This window comes from Argopecten irradians, chromosome 3 (genome assembly GCF_041381155.1).
Source record: "Argopecten irradians isolate NY chromosome 3, Ai_NY, whole genome shotgun sequence".
NCBI lineage: Eukaryota > Metazoa > Mollusca > Bivalvia > Pectinida > Pectinidae > Argopecten > Argopecten irradians.
The window spans coordinates 68,970,351-68,995,360 of NC_091136.1; the positions used below are offsets into that span (position 1 = coordinate 68,970,351).

Sequence of the window (25,010 nt, forward strand, 5' to 3'; positions counted from 1 at the left end):
GACAGAAAGGTATAATTACTAACTTAAGGAGGCCGCACAGAAAGGTAAAATTACTAACTTAAGGAGGCCTGCACAGAAAGGTATAATTACTAACTTTAAGGAGGCCTGGACAGAAAGGTATAATTACTAACTTTAAGGAGGCCTGCACAGAAAGGTATAATTACTAACTTTAAGGAGGCCTGCACAGAAAGGTATAATTACTAACTTTAAGGAGGCCTGGACAGAAAGGTATAATTACTAACGTTAAGGAGGCCTGCACAGAAAGGTATAATTACTAACATTAAGGAGGCCTGGACAGAAAGGTATAATTACTAACTTTAAGGAGGCCTGCACAGAAAGGTATAATTACTAACGTTAAGGAGGCCTGCACAGAAAGGTATAATTACTAACGTTAAGGAGGCCTGGACAGAAAGGTATAATTACTAACGTTAAGGAGGCCTGCACAGAAAGGTATAATTACTAACGTTAAGGAGGCCTGCACAGAAAGGTATAATTACTAACTTTAAGGAGGCCTGCACAGAAAGGTATAATTACTAACGTTAAGGAGGCCTGGACAGAAAGGTATAATTACTAACGTTAAGGAGGCCTGCACAGAAAGGTATAATTACTAACTTTAAGGAGGCCTGGACAGAAAGGTATAATTACTAACGTTAAGGAGGCCTGGACAGAAAGGTATAATTACTAACTTTAAGGAGGCCTGCACAGAAAGGTATAATTACTAACTTTAAGGAGGCCTGGACAGAAAGGTATAATTACTAACGTTAAGGAGGCCTGGACAGAAAGGTATAATTACTAACGTTAAGGAGGCCTGGACAGAAAGGTATAATTACTAACTTTAAGGAGGCCTGGACAGAAAGGTATAAATTACTAACGTTTAAGGAGGCCTGGACAGAAAGGTATAATTACTAACTTTAAGGAGGCCTGCACAGAAAGGTATAATTACTAACTTTAAGGAGGCCTGGACAGAAAGGTATAATTACTAACATTAAGGAGGCCTGGACAGAAAGGTATAATTACTAACTTTAAGGAGGCCTGGACAGAAAGGTATAATTACTAACGTTAAGGAGGCCTGGACAGAAAGGTATAATTACTAACTTTAAGGAGGCCTGCACAGAAAGGTATAATTACTAACTTTAAGGAGGCCTGGACAGAAAGGTATAATTACTAACTTTAAGGAGGCCTGGACAGAAAGGTATAATTACTAACGTTAAGGATGCCTGCACAGAAAGGTATAATTACTAACATTAAGGAGGCCTGGACAGAAAGGTATAATTACTAACGTTAAGGAGGCCTGGACAGAAAGGTATAATTACTAACTTTAAGGAGGCCTGGACAGAAAGGTATAATTACTAACGTTAAGGAGGCCTGGACAGAAAGGTATAATTACTAACTTTAAGGAGGCCTGGACAGAAAGGTATAATTACTAACGTTAAGGAGGCCTGCACAGAAAGGTATAATTACTAACGTTAAGGAGGCCTGCACAGAAAGGTATAATTACTAACTTTAAGGAGGCCTGGACAGAAAGGTATAATTACTAACTTTAAGGAGGCCTGGACAGAAAGGTATAATTACTAACTTTAAGGAGGCCTGGACAGAAAGGTATAATTACTAACGTTAAGGAGGCCTGGACAGAAAGGTATAATTACTAACTTTAAGGAGGCCTGGACAGAAAGGTATAATTACTAACGTTAAGGAGGCCTGGACAGAAAGGTATAATTACTAACTTTAAGGAGGCCTGGACAGAAAGGTATAATTACTAACTTTAAGGAGGCCTGGACAGAAAGGTATAATTACTAACTTTAAGGAGGCCTGGACAGAAAGGTATAATTACTAACTTTAAGGAGGCCTGGACAGAAAGGTATAATTACTAACTTTAAGGAGGCCTGCACAGAAAGGTATAATTACTAACGTTAAGGAGGCCTGGACAGAAAGGTATAATTACTAACGTTAAGGAGGCCTGGACAGAAAGGTATAATTACTAACATTAAGGAGGCCTGGACAGAAAGGTATAATTACTAACTTTAAGGAGGCCTGGACAGAAAGGTATAATTACTAACTTTAAGGAGGCCTGGACAGAAAGGTATAATTACTAACGTTAAGGAGGCCTGGACAGAAAGGTATAATTACTAACATTAAGGAGGCCTGGACAGAAAGGTATAATTACTAACTTTAAGGAGGCCTGCACAGAAAGGTATAATTACTAACGTTAAGGAGGCCTGCACAGAAAGGTATAATTACTAACGTTAAGGAGGCCTGCACAGAAAGGTATAATTACTAACTTTAAGGAGGCCTGACAGAAAGGTATAATTACTAACTTTAAGGAGGCCTGGACAGAAAGGTATAATTACTAACGTTAAGGAGGCCTGGACAGAAAGGTATAATTACTAACTTTAAGGAGGCCTGGACAGAAAGGTATAATTACTAACTTTAAGGAGGCCTGGACAGAAAGGTATAATTACTAACTTTAAGGAGGCCTGGACAGAAAGGTATAATTACTAACTTTAAGGAGGCCTGCACAGAAAGGTATAATTACTAACGTTAAGGAGGCCTGCACAGAAAGGTATAATTACTAACGTTAAGGAGGCCTGCACAGAAAGGTATAATTACTAACGTTAAGGAGGCCTGCACAGAAAGGTATAATTACTAACTTTAAGGAGGCCTGGACAGAAAGGTATAATTACTAACGTTAAGGAGGCCTGGACAGAAAGGTATAATTACTAACTTTAAGGAGGCCTGGACAGAAAGGTATAATTACTAACTTTAAGGAGGCCTGCACAGAAAGGTATAATTACTAACGTTAAGGAGGCCTGGACAGAAAGGTATAATTACTAACTTTAAGGAGGCCTGCACAGAAAGGTATAATTACTAACGTTAAGGAGGCCTGCACAGAAAGGTATAATTACTAACTTTAAGGAGGCCTGGACAGAAAGGTATAATTACTAACTTTAAGGAGGCCTGGACAGAAAGGTATAATTACTAACTTTAAGGAGGCCTGGACAGAAAGGTATAATTACTAACGTTAAGGAGGCCTGCACAGAAAGGTATAATTACTAACGTTAAGGAGGCCTGCACAGAAAGGTATAATTACTAACTTTAAGGAGGCCTGGACAGAAAGGTATAATTACTAACGTTAAGGAGGCCTGCACAGAAAGGTATAATTACTAACGTTAAGGAGGCCTGGACAGAAAGGTATAATTACTAACGTTAAGGAGGCCTGCACAGAAAGGTATAATTACTAACTTTAAGGAGGCCTGCACAGAAAGGTATAATTACTAACTTTAAGGAGGCCTGGACAGAAAGGTATAATTACTAACGTTAAGGAGGCCTGGACAGAAAGGTATAATTACTAACTTTAAGGAGGCCTGGACAGAAAGGTATAATTACTAACTTTAAGGAGGCCTGCACAGAAAGGTATAATTACTAACTTTAAGGAGGCCTGCACAGAAAGGTATAATTACTAACTTTAAGGAGGCCTGGACAGAAAGGTATAATTACTAACGTTAAGGAGGCCTGCACAGAAAGGTATAATTACTAACTTTAAGGAGGCCTGGACAGAAAGGTATAATTACTAACTTTAAGGAGGCCTGGACAGAAAGGTATAATTACTAACTTTAAGGAGGCCTGGACAGAAAGGTATAATTACTAACTTTAAAGAGGCCTGGACAGAAAGGTATAATTACTAACAGTAAGGAGGCCTGCACAGAAAGGTATAATTACTAACGTAAAGGAGGCCTGCACAGAAAGGTATAATTACTAACGTTAAGGAGGCCTGCACAGAAAGGTATAATTACTAACGTTAAGGAGGCCTGCACAGAAAGGTATAATTACTAACTTTAAGGAGGCCTGCACAGAAAGGTATAATTTCTAACTTTAAGGAGGCCTGGACAGAAAGGTATAATTACTAACGTTAAGGAGGCCTGGACAGAAAGGTATAATTACTAACGTTAAGGAGGCCTGGACAGAAAGGTATAATTACTAACTTTAAGGAGGCCTGCACAGAAAGGTATAATTACTAACGTTAAGGAGGCCTGGACAGAAAGGTATAATTACTAACTTTAAGGAGGCCTGCACAGAAAGGTATAATTCTAACTTTAAGGAGGCCTGGACAGAAAGGTATAATTACTAACGTTAAGGAGGCCTGGACAGAAAGGTATAATTACTAACTTTAAGGAGGCCTGGACAGAAAGGTATAATTACTAACTTTAAGGAGGCCTGGACAGAAAGGTATAATTACTAACTTTAAGGAGGCCTGGACAGAAAGGTATAATTACTAACGTTAAGGAGGCCTGCACAGAAAGGTATAATTACTAACGTTAAGGAGGCCTGTACAGAAAGGTATAATTACTAACATTAAGGAGGCCTGCACAGAAAGGTATAATTACTAACTTTAAGGAGGCCTGGACAGAAAGGTATAATTACTAACGTTAAGGAGGCCTGGACAGAAAGGTATAATTACTAACTTTAAGGAGGCCTGGACAGAAAGGTATAATTACTAACTTTAAGGAGGCCTGGACAGAAAGGTATAATTACTAACGTTAAGGAGGCCTGGACAGAAAGGTATAATTACTAACGTTAAGGAGGCCTGCACAGAAAGGTATAATTACTAACTTTAAGGAGGCCTGGACAGAAAGGTATAATTACTAACGTTAAGGAGGCCTGGACAGAAAGGTATAATTACTAACTTTAAGGAGGCCTGCACAGAAAGGTATAATTACTAACGTTAAGGAGGCCTGGACAGAAAGGTATAATTACTAACTTTAAGGAGGCCTGGACAGAAAGGTATAATTACTAACGTTAAGGAGGCCTGGACAGAAAGGTATAATTACTAACTTTAAGGAGGCCTGGACAGAAAGGTATAATTACTAACTTTAAGGAGGCCTGGACAGAAAGGTATAATTACTAACTTTAAGGAGGCCTGCACAGAAAGGTATAATTACTAACTTTAAGGAGGCCTGGACAGAAAGGTATAATTACTAACGTTAAGGAGGCCTGGACAGAAAGGTATAATTACTAACTTTAAGGAGGCCTGCACAGAAAGGTATAATTACTAACTTTAAGGAGGCCTGGACAGAAAGGTATAATTACTAACGTTAAGGAGGCCTGGACAGAAAGGTATAATTACTAACGTTAAGGAGGCCTGGACAGAAAGGTATAATTACTAACTTTAAGGAGGCCTGGACAGAAAGGTATAATTACTAACTTTAAGGAGGCCTGGACAGAAAGGTATAATTACTAACTTTAAGGAGGCCTGGACAGAAAGGTATAATTACTAACTTAAGGAGGCCTGGACAGAAAGGTATAATTACTAACATTAAGGAGGCCTGGACAGAAAGGTATAATTACTAACTTTAAGGAGGCCTGGACAGAAAGGTATAATTACTAACTTTAAGGAGGCCTGCACAGAAAGGTATAATTACTAACGTTAAGGAGGCCTGGACAGAAAGGTATAATTACTAACTTTAAGGAGGCCTGGACAGAAAGGTATAATTACTAACTTTAAGGAGGCCTGGACAGAAAGGTATAATTACTAACTTTAAGGAGGCCTGCACAGAAAGGTATAATTACTAACGTTAAGGAGGCCTGGACAGAAAGGTATAATTACTAACTTTAAGGAGGCCTGGACAGAAAGGTATAATTACTAACGTTAAGGAGGCCTGGACAGAAAGGTATAATTACTAACTTTAAGGAGGCCTGGACAGAAAGGTATAATTACTAACTTTAAGGAGGCCTGGACAGAAAGGTATAATTACTAACTTTAAGGAGGCCTGGACAGAAAGGTATAATTACTAACGTTAAGGAGGCCTGGACAGAAAGGTATAATTACTAACTTTAAGGAGGCCTGCACAGAAAGGTATAATTACTAACGTTAAGGAGGCCTGGACAGAAAGGTATAATTACTAACGTTAAGGAGGCCTGGACAGAAAGGTATAATTACTAACTTTAAGGAGGCCTGGACAGAAAGGTATAATTACTAACTTTAAGGAGGCCTGGACAGAAAGGTATAATTACTAACGTTAAGGAGGCCTGGACAGAAAGGTATAATTACTAACGTTAAGGAGGCCTGGACAGAAAGGTATAATTACTAACTTTAAGGAGGCCTGGACAGAAAGGTATAATTACTAACTTTAAGGAGGCCTGGACAGAAAGGTATAATTACTAACGTTAAGGAGGCCTGGACAGAAAGGTATAATTACTAACTTTAAGGAGGCCTGGACAGAAAGGTATAATTACTAACGTTAAGGAGGCCTGGACAGAAAGGTATAATTACTAACTTTAAGGAGGCCTGGACAGAAAGGTATAATTACTAACTTTAAGGAGGCCTGGACAGAAAGGTATAATTACTAACTTTAAGGAGGCCTGGACAGAAAGGTATAATTACTAACGTTAAGGAGGCCTGGACAGAAAGGTATAATTACTAACTTTAAGGAGGCCTGGACAGAAAGGTATAATTACTAACTTTAAGGAGGCCTGGACAGAAAGGTATAATTACTAACTTTAAGGAGGCCTGGACAGAAAGGTATAATTACTAACTTTAAGGAGGCCTGGACAGAAAGGTATAATTACTAACGTTAAGGAGGCCTGGACAGAAAGGTATAATTACTAACGTTAAGGAGGCCTGGACAGAAAGGTATAATTACTAACTTTAAGGAGGCCTGGACAGAAAGGTATAATTACTAACGTTAAGGAGGCCTGGACAGAAAGGTATAATTACTAACTTTAAGGAGGCCTGGACAGAAAGGTATAATTACTAACGTTAAGGAGGCCTGGACAGAAAGGTATAATTACTAACTTTAAGGAGGCCTGGACAGAAAGGTATAATTACTAACTTTAAGGAGGCCTGGACAGAAAGGTATAATTACTAACGTTAAGGAGGCCTGGACAGAAAGGTATAATTATTAACGTTAAGGAGGCCTGCACAGAAAGGTATAATTACTAACTTTAAGGAGGCCTGGACAGAAAGGTATAATTACTAACTTTAAGGAGGCCTGGACAGAAAGGTATAATTACTAACAGTAAGGAGGCCTGCACAGAAAGGTATAATTACTAACGTAAAGGAGGCCTGCACAGAAAGGTATAATTACTAACGTTAAGGAGGCCTGGACAGAAAGGTATAATTACTAACTTTAAGGAGGCCTGGACAGAAAGGTATAATTACTAACGTTAAGGAGGCCTGGACAGAAAGGTATAATTACTAACGTTAAGGAGGCCTGGACAGAAAGGTATAATTACTAACGTAAAGGAGGCCTGCACAGAAAGGTATAATTACTAACGTTAAGGAGGCCTGGACAGAAAGGTATAATTATTAACGTTAAGGAGGCCTGGACAGAAAGGTATAATTACTAACGTTAACAATGGGGACAACCTACGTCACCGGAAGTGATATCGGACACACAAAAACAATGAAAAAACGCCCGCTTCAAGATGAAAATCGGCTGAAATTATGACATAAAAGCAATGCATCTTCTTAACCTATCGTGCGTCAAAGACAGTGTATTGTTAGAGACTCTGTGAAATTATTAGATGTCGTCAAACTAGCTCAGATTATACAAACACCTCGACACAATATTTTTTGATAGCAGGGATATCGGTCACATTATATTCACTAAAACGTTATACATTGCAAATAAATAAATTTTGCTATCACAAAACTTTCCCGTTTTCTAATATGTAATATATGGCTGTTGGAAGAAAATATTTCATTCATATTATCTGCTAGTGGAGAATCATATACAGTGCTTAATTAGAAGTTATGAAAGTGATATCGGTCACACTTAGAACTTTAGGGATGACGGTCACATCCAAAGTTACGAAAACTGTGGATAAGACGCCAAAATACTTTTATTGAATTTATCTGATCTTGAAAGACGACTTTATCAGCAAATGGTTAACGAGCAATTGAAATCGCTTTTCGTCTATTGCTCATCATCCGTGTCTTTTTTTTCACAGCGTGGATATTGGTCACATTTTATTCACCGAAAATATGTCAAGTGTAATTTTTTTTAACTTTACTGTTATTTATTGATATAAAATACCTTATTTTTCAAATAGTAGCTATAGCTCATTTTATCCGCTACAAAAGTGACAATACATGTATAACCTAGTTGGCGTTTTTAAAAAAGGATGTCGTTCACAGGGTAACGGTCACATCCAAATATTTTGAAATGCTTTGTCGCTTCGTAAAGATTGCTGAAATATTGCAGCGTTGTTTTCCCTAACTAATCATTCAGGTAAAGAGGAAATACTACCGAGATACATGATACATCATGAACTATTATCGTAACTATTTTTTGCTGAATACTTTGGTTATTCGTACACTACATATATTGTTTAGTTTTTGTCTATACATGTATTTGTACACACCCTTTGTTCTTGCATTGTCTTTGCGTATAATTTAAAAACTTCGCAGTGACAATATAGAAGACACTACATAAAACTTAAAGATGTAAAGGCATCCGATGTAAACAAAAGGAAAACCACACTGATCTATAAGCTACAGAAATACGTGAATACATGATAGACAGGATCACTGAGGGTTTTTAGCTGATAGCGTTAGTACAGTTCTACATGTCAGTTCACTAATAATTTCTCCACAGATTTAACACACAATAACGATTGAAAAGGTACTTAGAATATATAGTTTAACAACAATAGCACAAATGATCATATGCAAACAAATTATGAAAGCAAATCAGTTGATAACAGGAGGGCCAAGAGATATCGTGACGTTTACCATTGGATTTACAAATCGGTCAATTTAACATGTTGGTCCAATATCTTTAGCGCTTCATCTTCAATTAAGAGATGTCCAGTTGGCATTCATACTCCCCTAATTGTCAACTGAATGCAATTTAATGAATATATTTTCATTTGATAACACTTGTATGATAACATCCCAAGATATTTGTATCTATAATGAAAAAAATCAATATCGTCAAGGACGAAACAGCCATTTTCTGTGATCGATGGCACAAAAATTATGACATCACATAAAAATAAGCTAATAGCAGATCATGCACCCCTGAATGTCAAATGCGTCTGGTAGGTATACATATTAGGGTTGCAGTGAAAAAGTAAATATATGTAAATGAATGCTATAAAGCACCGTGGTAGTCAAATAATTTCAAGATAGCCAAATATTCATTATTTTGTAATCTTATCTGTCTCAAAAATGAGCATTAATAAATACAATCCTATGTTAAAAATGATTATCAAAATATCTATATCGAACAAAATATTTGATAATTGTATGTCTACATGGTAACGAACTTCAAGTTGTCGATTACCGCGTTTTCCCTTTGGTGCATTATGCACAACAAGAGTAAAGAGAGAGATACATGTAGTACTTATAAAATTCCAGAAAGGTTCATTAAGTATTAAGCTCACATGTTGAATTTGAACCATAGCAACAAGTCCATCTAGTAGAATCAAGAAAGATGACTTTCTAAACATGAAATTAAAAAAAGATCCTGAATACTCTCTGGTAAATACATGTAGCGGTATCGAAATAAATCGATTTCAGTACTTTCAGAGAAATAACAGAAATTAAAGACGGACGGATGACGAGCAATGGAGGAAGGCTATTTTCATAGCTCGCCAACCATTTGCTGATGGTGCGTTAAAAAGATCAATTCAATAAAAGTATTTTGACGGGGTATCCACTGGAGTTGCATGAATGCGTAAATAACGACTACATGTACAATGCTGTAATGTTCAGTTTTCGTAACTTTGGATGTGACCGTTACCCCTATAGTTCTAAGTGTGACCGATATCACTTTCATAATTTCTGATTAAGCACCGTCTATGTTTCTCCACTAGCAGATATGATGAAGGAAATATTTTCTTTCGACAGTCATATATTACATATTAGTAAACGGGACGGTTTTGTGACAGCAACATTTATTTATTTACAACTTTTAACAGTTTATTGAAAAAAATGTGACCGATATCCCTGCTGTCGAAAAATATTGTGTCGAGGTGTTTGCATTATCTGAGCTAGTTTGACGATATTTAATAGCTTCATAGAATCTCTAACAATACACTGTCTTTGACGCGCGATAGTTTTAGAAGATGCATTGCTGTTATGTCCTAATTTCAGCCGATTTTCATCTTGAAGCGGGCGTTTTTTCATTGTTTTTGTGAGTCCGATATCACTTCCGATGACGTAGGTTGTCCCCATTGGCTAAGGAGGCCTGCACAGAAAGGTATAATTACTAACGTTAAGGATGCCTGGACAGAAAGGTATAATTACTAACGTTAAGGAGGCCTGGACAGAAAGGTATAATTACTAACGTTAAGGAGGCCTGGACAGAAAGGTATAATTACTAACGTTAAGGAGGGCTGGACAGAAAGGTATAATTACTAACTTTAAGGAGGCCTGGACAGAAAGGTATAATTACTAATGTTAAGGAGGCCTGCACAGAAAGGTATAATTACTAACGTTAAGGAGGCCTGGACAGAAAGGTATAATTACTAAGGTTAAGGAGGCCTGGACAGAAAGGTATAATTACTAACGTTAAGGAGGCCTGGACAGAAAGGTATAATTACTAACGTTAAGGAGGCCTGGACAGAAAGGTATAATTACTAACTTTAAGGAGGCCTGGACAGATAGGTATAATTACTAACTTTAAGGAGGCCTGGACAGAAAGATATAATTACTAATGTTAAGGAGGCCTGGACAGAAAGGTATAATTACTAACGTTAAGGATGCCTGCACAGAAAGGTATAATTACTAATGTAAAGGAGGCCTGGACAGAAAGGTATAATTACTAACCTTAAGGAGGCCTGGACAGAAAGGTATAATTACTAACGTTAAGGAGGCCTGGACAGAAAGGTATAATTACGAACGTTAAGGAGACCTGGACAGAAAGGTATAATTACTAACTTTAAGGAGGCCTGGACAGAAAGGTATAATTACTAACGTTAAGGAGGCCTGGACAGAAAGGTATAATTACTAACTTTAAGGAGGCCTGCACAGAAAGGTATAATTACTAACGTTAAGGAGGCCTGCACAGAAAGGTATAATTACTAACATAAAGGAGGCCTGGACAGAAAGGTATAATTACTAACTTTAAGGAGGCCTGGACAGAAAGGTATAATTACTAACTTTAAGGAGGCCTGGACAGATGGACAGAAAGGTATAATTACTAACGTTAAGGAGGCCTGCACAGAAAGGTATAATTACTAACGTTAAGGAGGCCTGGACAGAAAGGTATAATTACTAACGTTAAGGAGGCCTGGACAGAAAGGTATAATTACTAACTCTAAGGAGGCCTGGACAGATAGGTTTAATTACTAACTTTAAGGAGGCCTGGACAGAAAGGTATAATTACTAATGTTAAGGAGGCCTGCACAGAAAGGTATAATTACTAACGTAAAGGAGGCCTGGACAGAAAGGTATAATTACTAACGTTAAGGATGCCTGCACAGAAAGGTATAATTACTAACATTAAGGAGGCCTGGACAGAAAGGTATAATTACTAACCTTAAGGAGGCCTGGACAGAAAGGTATAATTACTAACTTTAAGGAGGCCTGCACAGAAAGGTATAATTACTAACGTTAAGGAGGCCTGGAGAGAAAGGTATAATTACTAACGTAAAGGAGGCCTGGACAGAAAGGTATAATTACTAACTTTAAGGAGGCCTGGACAGAAAGGTATAATTACTAACTTTAAGGAGGCCTGGACAGATGGACAGAAAGGTATAATTACTAACGTTAAGGAGGCCTGGACAGAAAGGTATAATTACTAACGTTAAGGAGGCCTGGACAGAAAGGTATAATTACTAACTTTAAGGAGGCCTGGACAGAAAGGTATTAATTACAACTTAAGGAGGCCTGGACAGAAAGGTATAATTACTAACTTTAAGGAGGCCTGGACAGAAAGGTATAATTACTAACTTTAAGGAGGCCTGGACAGAAAGGTATAATTACTAACTTTAAGGAGGCCTGGACAGAAAGGTTTAATTACTAACGTTAAGGATGCCTGCACAGAAAGGTATAATTACTAACGTTAAGGAGGCCTGGACAGAAAGGTATAATTACTAACTTTAAGGAGGCCTGCACATAAATGTATAATTACTAACTTTAAGGAGGCCTGACAGAAAGGTATAATTACTAACGTTAAGGAGGCCTGGACAGAAAGGTATAATTACTAACTTAAGGAGGCCTGGACAGAAAGGTATAATTACTAACGTTAAGGAGGCCTGGACAGAAAGGTATAATTACTAACTTTAAGGAGGCCTGGACAGAAAGGTATAATTACTAGGAGCTGACATATTACTAACGTTAAGGAGGCCTGGACAGAAAGGTATAATTACTAACTTTAAGGAGGCCTGGACAGAAAGGTATAATTACTAATGTTAAGGAGGCCTGGACAGAAAGGTATAATTACTAACTTTAAGGAGGCCTGGACAGAAAGGTATAATTACTAACTTTAAGGAGGCCTGGACAGAAAGGTATAATTACTAACTTTAAGGAGGCCTGGACAGAAAGGTATAATTACTAACGTTAAGGAGGCCTGGACAGAAAGGTATAATTACTAACTTTAAGGAGGCCTGGACAGAAAGGTATAATTACTAACGTTAAGGAGGCCTGGACAGAAAGGTATAATTACTAACTTTAAGGAGGCCTGGACAGAAAGGTATAATTACTAACTTTAAGGAGGCCTGGACAGAAAGGTATAATTACTAACGTTAAGGAGGCCTGGACAGAAAGGTATAATTACTAACGTTAAGGAGGCCTGGACAGAAAGGTATAATTACTAACGTTAAGGAGGCCTGGACAGAAAGGTATAATTACTAACGTTAAGGAGGCCTGGACAGAAAGGTATAATTACTAACTTTAAGGAGGCCTGGACAGAAAGGTATAATTACTAACGTTAAGGAGGCCTGGACAGAAAGGTATAATTACTAACGTTAAGGAGGCCTGGACAGAAAGGTATAATTACTAACGTTAAGGAGGCCTGCACAGAAAGGTATAATTACTAACTTTAAGGAGGCCTGGACAGAAAGGTATAATTACTAACTTTAAGGAGGCCTGGACAGAAAGGTATAATTACTAACGTTAAGGAGGCCTGGACAGAAAGGTATAATTACTAACTTTAAGGAGGCCTGGACAGAAAGGTATAATTACTAACGTTAAGGAGGCCTGGACAGAAAGGTATAATTACTAACGTTAAGGAGGCCTGGACAGAAAGGTATAATTACTAACGTTAAGGAGGCCTGGACAGAAAGGTATAATTACTAACTTTAAGGAGGCCTGGACAGAAAGGTATAATTACTAACTTTAAGGAGGCCTGGACAGAAAGGTATAATTACTAACTTTAAGGAGGCCTGGACAGAAAGGTATAATTACTAACGTTAAGGAGGCCTGGACAGAAAGGTATAATTACTAACGTTAAGGAGGCCTGGACAGAAAGGTATAATTACTAACGTTAAGGAGGCCTGGACAGAAAGGTATAATTACTAACGTTAAGGAGGCCTGGACAGAAAGGTATAATTACTAACTTTAAGGAGGCCTGGACAGAAAGGTATAATTACTAACGTTAAGGAGGCCTGGACAGAAAGGTATAATTACTAACGTTAAGAATGCCTGCACAGAAAGGTATAATTACTAACGTAAAGGAGGCCTGGACAGAAAGGTATAATTACTAACGTTAAGGAGGCCTGGACAGAAAGGTATAAATACTAACGTTAAGGAGGCCTGCACAGAAAGGTATAATTACTAACTTTAAGGAGGCCTGCACAGAAAGGTATAATTACTAACGTTAAGGATGCCTGCACAGAAAGGTATAATTACTAACGTTAAGGATGCCTGGACAGAAAGGTATAATTAGTAACGTTAAGGATGCCTGCACAGAAAGGTATAATTACTAACGTTAAGGATGCCTACACAGAAAGGTATAATTACTAACGTTAAGGAGGCCTGCACAGAAAGGTATAATTACTAACGTTAAGGAGGCCTGGACAGAAAGGTATAATTACTAACGTTAAGGAGGCCTGCACAGAAAGGTATAATTACGAACGTTAAGGAGGCCTGCACAGAAAGGTATAATTACTAACTTTAAGGAGGCCTGGACAGAAAGGTATAATTACTAACGTTAAGGAGGCCTTGACAGAAAGGTATAATTACTAACGTTAAGTAGGCCTGGACAGAAAGGTATAATTACTAACGTTAAGGAGGCTGGACAGAAAGGTATAATTACTAACGTTAAGGAGGCCTGGACAGAAAGGTATAATTACTAACGTTAAGGAGGCCTGGACAGAAAGGTATAATTACTAACGTTAAGGAGGCCTGGACAGAAAGGTATAATTACTAACGTTAAGGAGGCCTGGACAGAAAGGTATAATTACTAATGTTAAGGATGCCTGCACAGAAAGGTATAATTACTAACGTTAAGGATGCCTGCACAGAAAGGTATAATTACTAACTTTAAGGAGGCCTGGACAGAAAGGTATAATTACTAACGTTAAGGAGGCCTGGACAGAAAGGTATAATTACTAACTTTAAGGAGGCCTGGACAGAAAGGTATAATTACTAACGTTAAGGAGGCCTGGACAGAAAGGTATAATTACTAACGTTAAGGAGGCCTGGACAGAAAGGTATAATTACTAACGTTAAGGAGGCCTGGACAGAAAGGTATAATTACTAACGTTAAGGAGGCCTGGACAGAAAGGTATAATTACTAACTTTAAGGAGGCCTGGACAGAAAGGTATAATTACTAACTTTAAGGAGGCCTGGACAGAAAGGTATAATTACTAACTTTAAGGAGGCCTGGACAGAAAGGTATAATTACTAACGTTAAGGAGGCCTGGACAGAAAGGTATAATTACTAACTTTAAGGAGGCCTGGGACAGAAAGGTATAATTACTAACTTTAAGGAGGCCTGGACAGAAAGGTATAATTACTAACGTTAAGGAGGCCTGGACAGAAAGGTATAATTACTAACTTTAAGGAGGCCTGGACAGAAAGGTATAATTACTAACGTTAAGGAGGCCTGGACAGAAAGGTATAATTACTAACGTTAAGGAGGCCTGGACAGAAAGGTATAATTACTAACGTTAAGGAGGCCTGGACAGAAAGGTATAATTACTAAGGTTAAGGAGGCCTGCACAGAAAGGTATAATTACTAACGTTAAGAATGCCTGCACAGAAAGGTATAATTACTAACGTAAAGGAGGCCTGGACAGAAAGGTATAATTACTAACGTTAAGGAGGCCTGGACAGAAAGGTATAAATACTAACGTTAAGGAGGCCTGCACAGAAAGGTATAATTACTAACTTTAAGGAGGCCTGCACAGAAAGGTATAATTACTAACGTTAAGGATGCCTGCACAGAAAGGTATAATTACTAACGTTAAGGATGCCTGGACAGAAAGGTATAATTAGTAACGTTAAGGATGCCTGCACAGAAAGGTATAATTACTAACGTTAAGGATGCCTACACAGAAAGGTATAATTACTAACGTTAAGGAGGCCTGCACAGAAAGGTATAATTACTAACGTTAAGGAGGCCTGGACAGAAAGGTATAATTACTAACGTTAAGGAGGCCTGGACAGATATGTTTAATTACTAACTTTAAGGAGGCCTGCACAGAAAGGTATAATTACTAACGTTAAGGAGGCCTGCACAGAAAGGTATAATTACGAACGTTAAGGAGGCCTGCACAGAAAGGTATAATTACTAACTTTAAGGAGGCCTGGACAGAAAGGTACGATTACTAACCCTGCACTATATGATTACAAAGGTTTACTATGCTGATCTATGAAACAGGGAGAAAGGATAATGATGTTCACTAAATATTGATGTTCCAGTGTTCTTGTGATACAACTGTTTTACCAGTGTAATACTGACCTCGTAAAGCTGTGTCCATAACATCACATCCCGTCGTCAGTTTGGTTACCACCAGGTTCTCAGGGCAGTTTCTATGTAGTATATCTAATGCTGTAATTTACAAATCTTTGTTGTATTAAAGCAGAAATGTTTCTAAATATTTAAGTAATACAAGATATAATTTTAATAATACTTACATTTTCTTTATAACAATGAGAGAGAAATTTTTTCTTTTTACTTTATCATATTAACTGCATAGAATTTTAGGATTTTTTTAAACTTTTACTTACCACAACAAAAAGCAAGAGATCCCAGAGGGATCTTGGCGCTCACCAAAGAGTGATCTACATCTGACAATCGGTTTGAAAGAGATCTTTTCTCTGCTTTTCAAACTTTTACTACATATAACTACCAAAGATGTATATGAGAAGAATAAGTCACACTGGGTTTTGGGCAAATACAGCACAGGAGATTTTGTGTCTGTGCACTGACCGTGACACTGTGCGACGACTGATTTTCCTTTGATATCCGTCGGCGCAGCCTTTGATGTAGCTTGCGGGTGCGAGGGTTACCATCTTACTTTCTGAAGCGTGCTGTCATTTAATGAGCTGTTGTATTTTTTAACAAAAACATAAGACATTTCTTCAAAATCTTCCATCCTTAAAGCAAGTAATATACATTGTGAAATTTAATGAACTTTACATTGGTGTTTCATTTGACTCGATAAGACAAGTATTTGCTAAGAAAAATGTTTTTTTTTATTCCTGGTTAATATGCGTCTTGCAGTGTAAACAGACAGTGACGAATCCTTCTCACTTATAAATCCTTGTTTCTACATATGAGATATATGAGTAACAAACTTCAATTATCAAATCAAAGATGGCAGCCTGTGGGCCATATATCTTGTTGACCAATCTGATGAATTTGGGTGTTGTCTAAGTTACCTGAAACAGGGCTTTTTACAAGTGCTTGGGCTACAGCTGTCTTCATCACCTGAACATCAGAGGAGCTAAGGTTGGTGGATCTTTGAATATCTTGAGTTGTCAAACTCAGTATTGATTCATATGTTTTCAATCCAGCTGAAATAGATAACACAATTATATCAAAATGTGCTCCTTTCTTTTGTTGGTGCTGCAGTTAAACTCCAATGAAGAAGTACTTCAAGGAATCAAATGAGGTTCTCTGGCATGACTTCAATTAGACTTTAAGTGTTAAGGGTCACCTATTTGACGATGGGGGTCCTCACCAGGCAATCTGGATGTTTTATTATAGAACTTGTTTAATGATTTATTAGGCTTTAGTGTACTTACATGTACATGTATAGTAGGGCAAAGCCTATGCCATGGAAGTTGACAACAATCCTGGCAATCTGATTGGTTCAATTACAATGCCGACACATGATCTTGCGCACCTAGGAGTTTGATGGCCGATAGATAGTTCATTAAATATTCATTGATTGTTAGACCGAAATGAACCCTGGGAGAGATTGCTTACCATGTCCAACAAGTTGCTGGAAACGAAAGTAAATCAGTGTAAAATAACGGCATGTTATCGCCTTATGCCCAACGAAACGCATATTGCATGGACGAAGTGCAACCAGTAAATAAATGTATTACTTTAAAAATAAACCAACTTCACCTTTCTTCACACCTGCGATGATTCTAGGGTTTATATCAAGGTTTTCCATATTGAGTCTACTTTCATTTTCGCGCCAGCAGTCAAATTAGGGAGTAGTAGTTATTTTGCATGTGCCTTATGTGCATTCAGTAGTTATTTAAAAGGAGACATAACTTTGTTTATCATCAAAACATACATATAATTTAGTTTTATTTTACAACATATTATCTTTTTTGTTTTCATAGTATTGAAAATTTTCAAAGATATTTTCTCTTCTCTTTACACGAAATGCTCACCTAAAGTCAATGCTGCGCCGTCTGGTGGGCAACTGAATGTAAACATGGTTGACGTGTAGAAGGTCCAGAGAGATATTTGACGAGGAACATGTCGTGTCAGCTGACATCATTAGCTCATTTCAGTGACATTTCAAAAGTCAAGAGCTTTTTATTTCCAAACTTGAAGGAGGATTCGCCTGAAAGACTTTTAAAGAATGGTAATTGATGTGAATCTAAGTGAACTTCTGGTGTCGGCTGTGGGTCCGAATATTGACATTTCAGATGATACAGCATCCCTGGGGGACCAAACAGTCTGTATTTTATATTGGCTGAAATGTCAGTTTGTTTTGTTATAACTTTGTTATTAAAGCCGTGTTTGTGTGATTCTACAGTATATTGAAGTATGTAGGCCTAATTCATGATCCTACATCAGGCACTCTGCTGGCATTAAGTAAATGAGAAATCATTATACCAACTGGCATAGCTCAACAGTTAATGTTGGCATTTCTGTCTGGTTTGTTTATCTTCACTTGTCAAAGATGTAATGACAACTTTATTTATGTACCTACAAGATACAGGAATTTATTTAAAATTATGTTTTACAACAAAGCAACTTAAGCTCAGTAGAGCTACAAAAAAATGTATTCTTACTACTGTTGTAATAAATAAATAAAAGAAACATATACAGAGATATATCACAGGAGGTAGCATGCATCACAGGAGGCTGACCTGCTCCTTTTACACAATGTTTAAAGTGCCAAAAACGATCTAAACCTTAAGAACTATAATAGATAATAATACAGTAATAGATATGATATATATTCTGATATACAGGTTAGGTGTTATGATGTAATGTGAATGTATTTTTGATTTATTGTATGCTTTAAGTACTTTTACAGTGAAAATCAGAAAAAAGATCATCGATTTGATGATTAAATCACCAGATTTGATGTGTTGTTTCAGCAGTGAATGATGGTGGAGGATGGGATGTTGACTGGGACGATTGGAATGATGGGGATGAGGAGGACAGTGAGTCCGTGTCCACACCCATAGAGGAGGAGGAAGTCGAGTCAACAATGGCCGACACCAAACACAGCTGGTTACAGGAATGTGTTCTCTCACTCTCACCAGCTAATGACATGATAGCCATCGCAAATCAACAAAAGATCGTACTGTTGTCTCGTGTGTATACATGCTTTTTCATATACATCTATATTGCTTACATGCACCTATAATCATCAACATATACTTTTACAATATAAATTTTGAAATTGAAGGATGAAACAGTATGCCTCTCAACTTGATCAGTCAATGGAAAATTTAACAAGTCAATAACAATGGCCAATAGCAACTTGCCAAGCTGTTGATAGTTTCCATAGTCAGCTATTATTATCCCCCACGTTTGCGGGGGGATATTGTTTTGGGCTCGGCCCATCCGTCACAGATCCTTTTCTTGGCTATAACTCCAAAACAGTTCAACGCAGCTCCTTATAACTTTCTGTATACATCAGACAAGTGCCCAAGTTATACCTTTTGGGAATTGTTTCCGTTACCATGAAAACTTTGTCAAAAATACCAAATTACTAGCTGTTTCCTTTTGTTTTCAAACTGTAACTCCAGAACCGCTTAATGCAGCTCCTTGAAACTTTCTGTATACACCAGACAAGTGTCCTAGTTGTGTCTTTTTCTATTGCGGACCTCAATTTTTGGAGTTTTTTCTGTTACCATGGAAACTCAGTCAAAAATACCAAATTACAGTTTCTATTTGTTACCTGCTGTTATTCTTTTTTTTTGTTTTTTTACACGTTTACAATACTTGCATACATTTTAATTTATACTTGAATAATTGTTACTTTGACCTTGATGTATTTGGGTTTTATTCCAACTGCCGGGCACGGGGAATAATGCCTCACTTTGTGGCTCCTTGTTCTGTAATTCATGATCAGATTAAAATGAAGTACTCACAGATTAATTTGTTAAAGGAAAAGAGCAAGAAGTGATGTGATATGGAGTAATATCATGTTTTTATAATTTTTGTTGATTACAGAGAAATATGATCCCCAAAATAAGGAGTCTGATATTGACACCAAACTGACAAAAGTCTGGGAAGGAACCATTCACCAGGAGGAAGGGTAAGTCATGAGAAAACAGTGTAGTAAAAAGTAATTTGTACTTTGTTATCTACATTGTATTTATCAGTAGTTTATATATGACCAATTCTATCAAAAAATCATGTAATTATCCTGAATATGTTTTATACAACACCTTCCATTTTCTATAAGGTGATGATTATAGACTGTGGTTTTACAGAGAGACGATTACTGCGGTTCTGTGTTTACCATTAGCCTCTCAGAAAAGGTTTGTATTACTGATGTCTTTTCTGGTGTAACAATATCAACTCATAGCTGTATTAAAAAAATGATCCAACTGCAAACACAAGTGAAGACTCAAGAACCATACATTGCTGAAAAAGGAGAGGGGCACATGAGAGAGCGGAATCAAACTTAGGTACCTCCTTCTGTGATGTCAGGAACTCTTACTACCCCACGATGCCATATATAATGTTGATATCGTTTTATAATTTCTTTCTATTGTATTTTATATGTAGATAATTCATGGGCACGTTAAGAAATGAATATCCATTAATACAAAAGGAACTCTCAAATATGGAAAAGGACCGTAATTTAAGAATCCATGATGGAACTTTTAGAGTTGTTTATCAGTCAAATATCATGTGACATAATTATATAATTGTATGATGTCACAAGTGTCTAATATCATGTGACGTCACTTGTGTGATGTCACAAGTAACACTTAAAAAGAGCCCATATTTTTAGTACTTCATGGGTATGAAATCTTATGAAAAATTATCCTGAAGAAGCCAACATGCTCATACATACCGGTATATGTACATGAAATAAAGATCAACTATACTGAGCTTGTTGCGATTTGATATTAACTTTTTAAAAAGTGATTCAGATTTAATGTTTAATATGTTTTCAAATAAAAAGGAATATTAGAAATTGATGTATGTTGACTTGCTTATCTGCCCTGTTTTAGGAGTACACAAGGCGGTCCAGACTGGACGTGTGTTATTGTGGGCTTCTCCTCTGGCCACCTAAGGATGTACACGGAGGTCAGTAAATTATAGCAGTTATAACCGTAGTTATCAGGCATTAGAACCTTAGGATGTACACGGAGGTCAGTAAATTATAGCAGTTATAACAGTAGTTATCAGGCATTAGAACCTTAGGATGTACACGGAGGTCAGTAAATTATAGCAGTTATAACAGTAGTTATCAGGCATTAGAACCTTAGGATGTACACGGAGGTCAGTAAATTATAGCAGTTATAACAGTAGTTATCAGGCATTAGAACCTTAGGATGTACACGGAGGTCAGTAAATTATAGCAGTTATAACAGTAGTTAGCAGGCATTAGAACCTTAGGATGTACACAGAGGTCAGTAAATTATAGCAGTTATAACAGTAGTTATCAGGCATTAGAACATCCTCCTTACTCATACACGGAGGTCAGTAAATTATAGCAGTTATAACAGTAGTTATCAGGCATTAGAACCTAAGGATGTACATGGAGGTCAGTAAATTATAGCAGTTATAACAGTAGTTATCAGGCATTAGAACCTTAGGATGTACACGGAGGTCAGTAAATTATAGCAGTTATAACAGTAGTTATCAGGCATAAGAGCATCCTCCTTACTCATACACGGAGGTCAGTAAATTATAGCAGTTATAACAGTAGTTAGCAGGCATTAGAACCTTAGGATGTACACGGAGGTCAGTAAATTATAGCAGTTATAACAGTAGTTATCAGGCATTAGAACATCCTCCTTACTCATACACGGAGGTCAGTAAATTATAGCAGTTATAACAGTAGTTATCAGGCATTAGAACCTTAGGATGTACACGGAGGTCAGTAAATTAAAGCAGTTATAACAGTATTTATCAGGCATTAGAACATTCTCCTTACTCATACACACAGGTCAGTAAATTATAGCAGTTACAACAGTAGATATCCAGCATTAGAACATCCTCCTTACTCATACACGGAGGTCAGTAAATTATAGCAGTTATAACAGTAGTTATCAGGCATTAGAACCTTAGGATGTACATGGAGGTCAGTAAATTATAGCAGTTATAACAGTAGTTATCAGGCATTTGAACATCCTCCTTACTCATACACGGAGGTCAGTAAGTTATAGCAGTTATAACAGTAGATAGCAGGCGTTAGAACCTTAGGATGTACACAGAGGTCAGTAAATTAAAGCAGTTATAACAGTATTTATCAGGCATTAGAACATTCTCCTTACTCATACACACAGGTCAGTAAATTATAGCAGTTATAACAGTAGTTATCAGGCATTAGATCCTTAGGATGTACACGGAGGTCAGTAAGTTATAGCAGTTATAACATTAGTTATCAGGCATTAGAACATCCTCCTTACTCATATACGGAGGTCTGTAAATTATAGCAGTTATAACAGTAGTTATCAGGCATTAGAAACTAAGACTGTACACGGAGGTCAGTAAATTAAAGCAGCTATAACAGTAGTTAGCAGGCATTAGAACATCCTCCTTACTCATACACGGAGGTCTGTAAATTACAGCAGTTATAACAGTAGTTAGCAGGCATTAGAACCTTAGGATGTACACAGAGGTCAGTAAATTATAGCAGTTATAACATTAGTTATCAGGCATTAGAACATCCTCTTTACTCATACACGGAGGTCAGTAAATTATAGCAGCTATAACAGTAGTTATCAGACATTAGAACCTTAGGCTGTACACGGAGGTCAGTAAATTATAGCAGTTATAACAGTAGTTAGCAGGCATTAGAACCTTAGGATGTACACGGAGGTCAGTAAATTATAGCAGTTATAACAGTAGTTATCAGGCATTAGAACCTTAGGATGTACACAGAGGTCAGTAAATTATAGCAGTTATAACAGTTGTTATCAGGCATTAGAACCTTAGGATGTACACGGAGGTCAGTAAATTATAGCAGTTGTAACAGTAGTTATCAGGTATTAGAACATCCTCCTTACTCATACACAGAGGTCAGTAAATTATAGCAGTTATAACAGTAGTTATCAGGCATTAGAACCTTAGGATGTACACAGAGGTCAGTAAATTATAGCAGTTATAACAGTAGTTATCAGGCATTAGAACATCCTCCTTACTCATACACGGATGTCAGTAAATTATAGCAGTTATAACAGTAGTTTTCAGGCATTAGAACATCCTCCTTACTCATACACGGAGGTCAGTAAATTATAGCAGTTATAACAGTAGTTATGAGGCATTAGAACCTTAGGATGTACACGGAGGTCAGTAAATTATAGCAGTTATAACAGTAGTTATTAGGCATTAGAACCTAAGGATGTACATGGAGGTCAGTAAATTATAGCAGTTATAACAGTAGTTAGCAGGCATTAGAACCTTAGGATGTACACGGAGGTCAGTAAATTATAGCAGTTGTAACAGTAGATATCAGGCATTAGAACATCCTCCTTACTCATACACGGAGGTCAGTAAATAATAGCAGTTATAACAGTAGTTATCAGGCATTAGAACCTTAGGATGTACACAGAGGTCAGTAAATTAAAGCAGCTATAACAGTAGTTATCAGGCATAAGAACATCCTCCTTACTCATACACGGAGGTCAGTAAATTATAGCAGTTATAACAGTAGTTAGCAGGCATTAGAACCTTAGGATGTACACGGAGGTCAGTAAATTATAGCAGTTATAACAGTAGTTAGCAGGCATTAGAACCTTAGGATGTACACAGAGGTCAGTAAATTATAGCAGTTATAACAGTAGTTAGCAGGCATTAGAACCTTAGGATGTACACAGAGGTCAGTAAATTATAGCAGTTATAACAGTAGTTAGCAGGCATTAGAACCTTAGGATGCACACGGAGGTCAGTAAATTATAGCAGTTATAACAGTAGTTATCAGGCATTAGAACATCCTCCTTACTCATACACGGAGGTCAGTAAATTATAGCAGTTATAACAGTAGTTATCAGGCATTAGAACCTTAGGCTGTACACGGAGGTCAGTAAATTATAGCAGTTATAACAGTAGTTATCAGGCATTAGAACCTTAGGATGTACACGGAGGTCAGTAAATTATAGCAGTTGTAACAGTAGTTATCAGGCATTAGAACATCCTCCTTACTCATACACGGAGGTCAGTAAATTATAGCAGTTATAACAGTAGTTATCAGGCATTAGAACCTTAGGATGTACACAGAGGTCAGTAAATTATAGCAGTTATAACAGTAGTTATCAGGCATTAGAACCTTAGGATGTACACGGAGGTCAGTAAATTATAGCAGTTATAACAGTAGTTATCAGGCATTAGAACATCCTCCTTACTCATACACGGAGGTCAGTAAATTATAGCAGTTATAACAGTAGTTATGAGGCATTAGAACCTTAGGATGTACACGGAGGTCAGTAAATTATAGCAGTTATAACAGTAGTTATTAGGCATTAGAACCTAAGGATGTACATGGAGGTCAGTAAATTATAGCAGTTATAACAGTAGTTAGCAGGCATTAGAACCTTAGGATGTACACGGAGGTCAGTAAATTATAGCAGTTGTAACAGTAGATATCAGGCATTAGAACATCCTCCTTACTCATACACGGAGGTCAGTAAATAATAGCAGTTATAACAGTAGTTATCAGGCATTAGAACCTTAGGATGTACACAGAGGTCAGTAAATTATAGCAGTTATAACAGTAGTTATCAGGCATTAGAACATCCTCCTTACTCATACACGGAGGTCAGTAAATTATAGCAGTTATAACAGTAGTTAGCAGGCATTAGAACCTTAGGATGTACACGGAGGTCAGTAAATTATAGCAGTTGTAACAGTAGTTAGCAGGCATTAGAACCTTAGGATGTACACAGAGGTCAGTAAATTATAGCAGTTATAACAGTAGTTAGCAGGCATTAGAACCTTAGGATGTACACAGAGGTCAGTAAATTATAGCAGTTATAACAGTAGTTAGCAGGCATTAGAACCTTAGGATGTACACGGAGGTCAGTAAATTATAGCAGTTGTAACAGTAGTTATCAGGCATTAGAACATCCTCCTTACTCATACACGGAGGTCAGTAAATTATAGCAGTTATAACAGTAGTTATCAGGCATTAGAACCTTAGGCTGTACACGGAGGTCAGTAAATTATAGCAGTTGTAACAGTAGTTATCAGGCATTAGAACATCCTCCTTACTCATACACGGAGGTCAGTAAATT

At 37.3% G+C, this 25,010-nt stretch overlaps 2 protein-coding genes across 2 annotated transcripts in view; one reads left to right on the forward strand and one right to left on the reverse strand.

Moving 5' to 3' along the window:
• Positions 1–17,608, reverse strand: part of LOC138319835 (DNA repair protein XRCC3-like) — a 38,986-nt gene extending 21,378 nt beyond the window's left edge. The window contains exons 1-3 of the mRNA XM_069262966.1: positions 17,470–17,608; positions 16,776–16,910; positions 15,853–15,942 (exon numbers count right to left, since the gene is read on the reverse strand). Of these exons, the coding sequence (XP_069119067.1) occupies positions 15,853–15,942; positions 16,776–16,910; positions 17,470–17,518 (274 nt within the window). The 5' untranslated portion in view covers positions 17,519–17,608. The remainder of the gene's footprint in view (positions 1–15,852; positions 15,943–16,775; positions 16,911–17,469) is intronic.
• Positions 17,609–17,748: 140 nt separating this feature from the next.
• Positions 17,749–25,010, forward strand: part of LOC138319836 (rab3 GTPase-activating protein non-catalytic subunit-like) — a 207,362-nt gene continuing 200,100 nt past the window's right edge. The window contains exons 1-5 of the mRNA XM_069262967.1: positions 17,749–17,941; positions 18,687–18,905; positions 19,771–19,855; positions 20,034–20,081; positions 20,784–20,859. Coding sequence (XP_069119068.1) covers positions 17,833–17,941; positions 18,687–18,905; positions 19,771–19,855; positions 20,034–20,081; positions 20,784–20,859 — 537 coding nt within the window. The 5' untranslated portion in view covers positions 17,749–17,832. The remainder of the gene's footprint in view (positions 17,942–18,686; positions 18,906–19,770; positions 19,856–20,033; positions 20,082–20,783; positions 20,860–25,010) is intronic.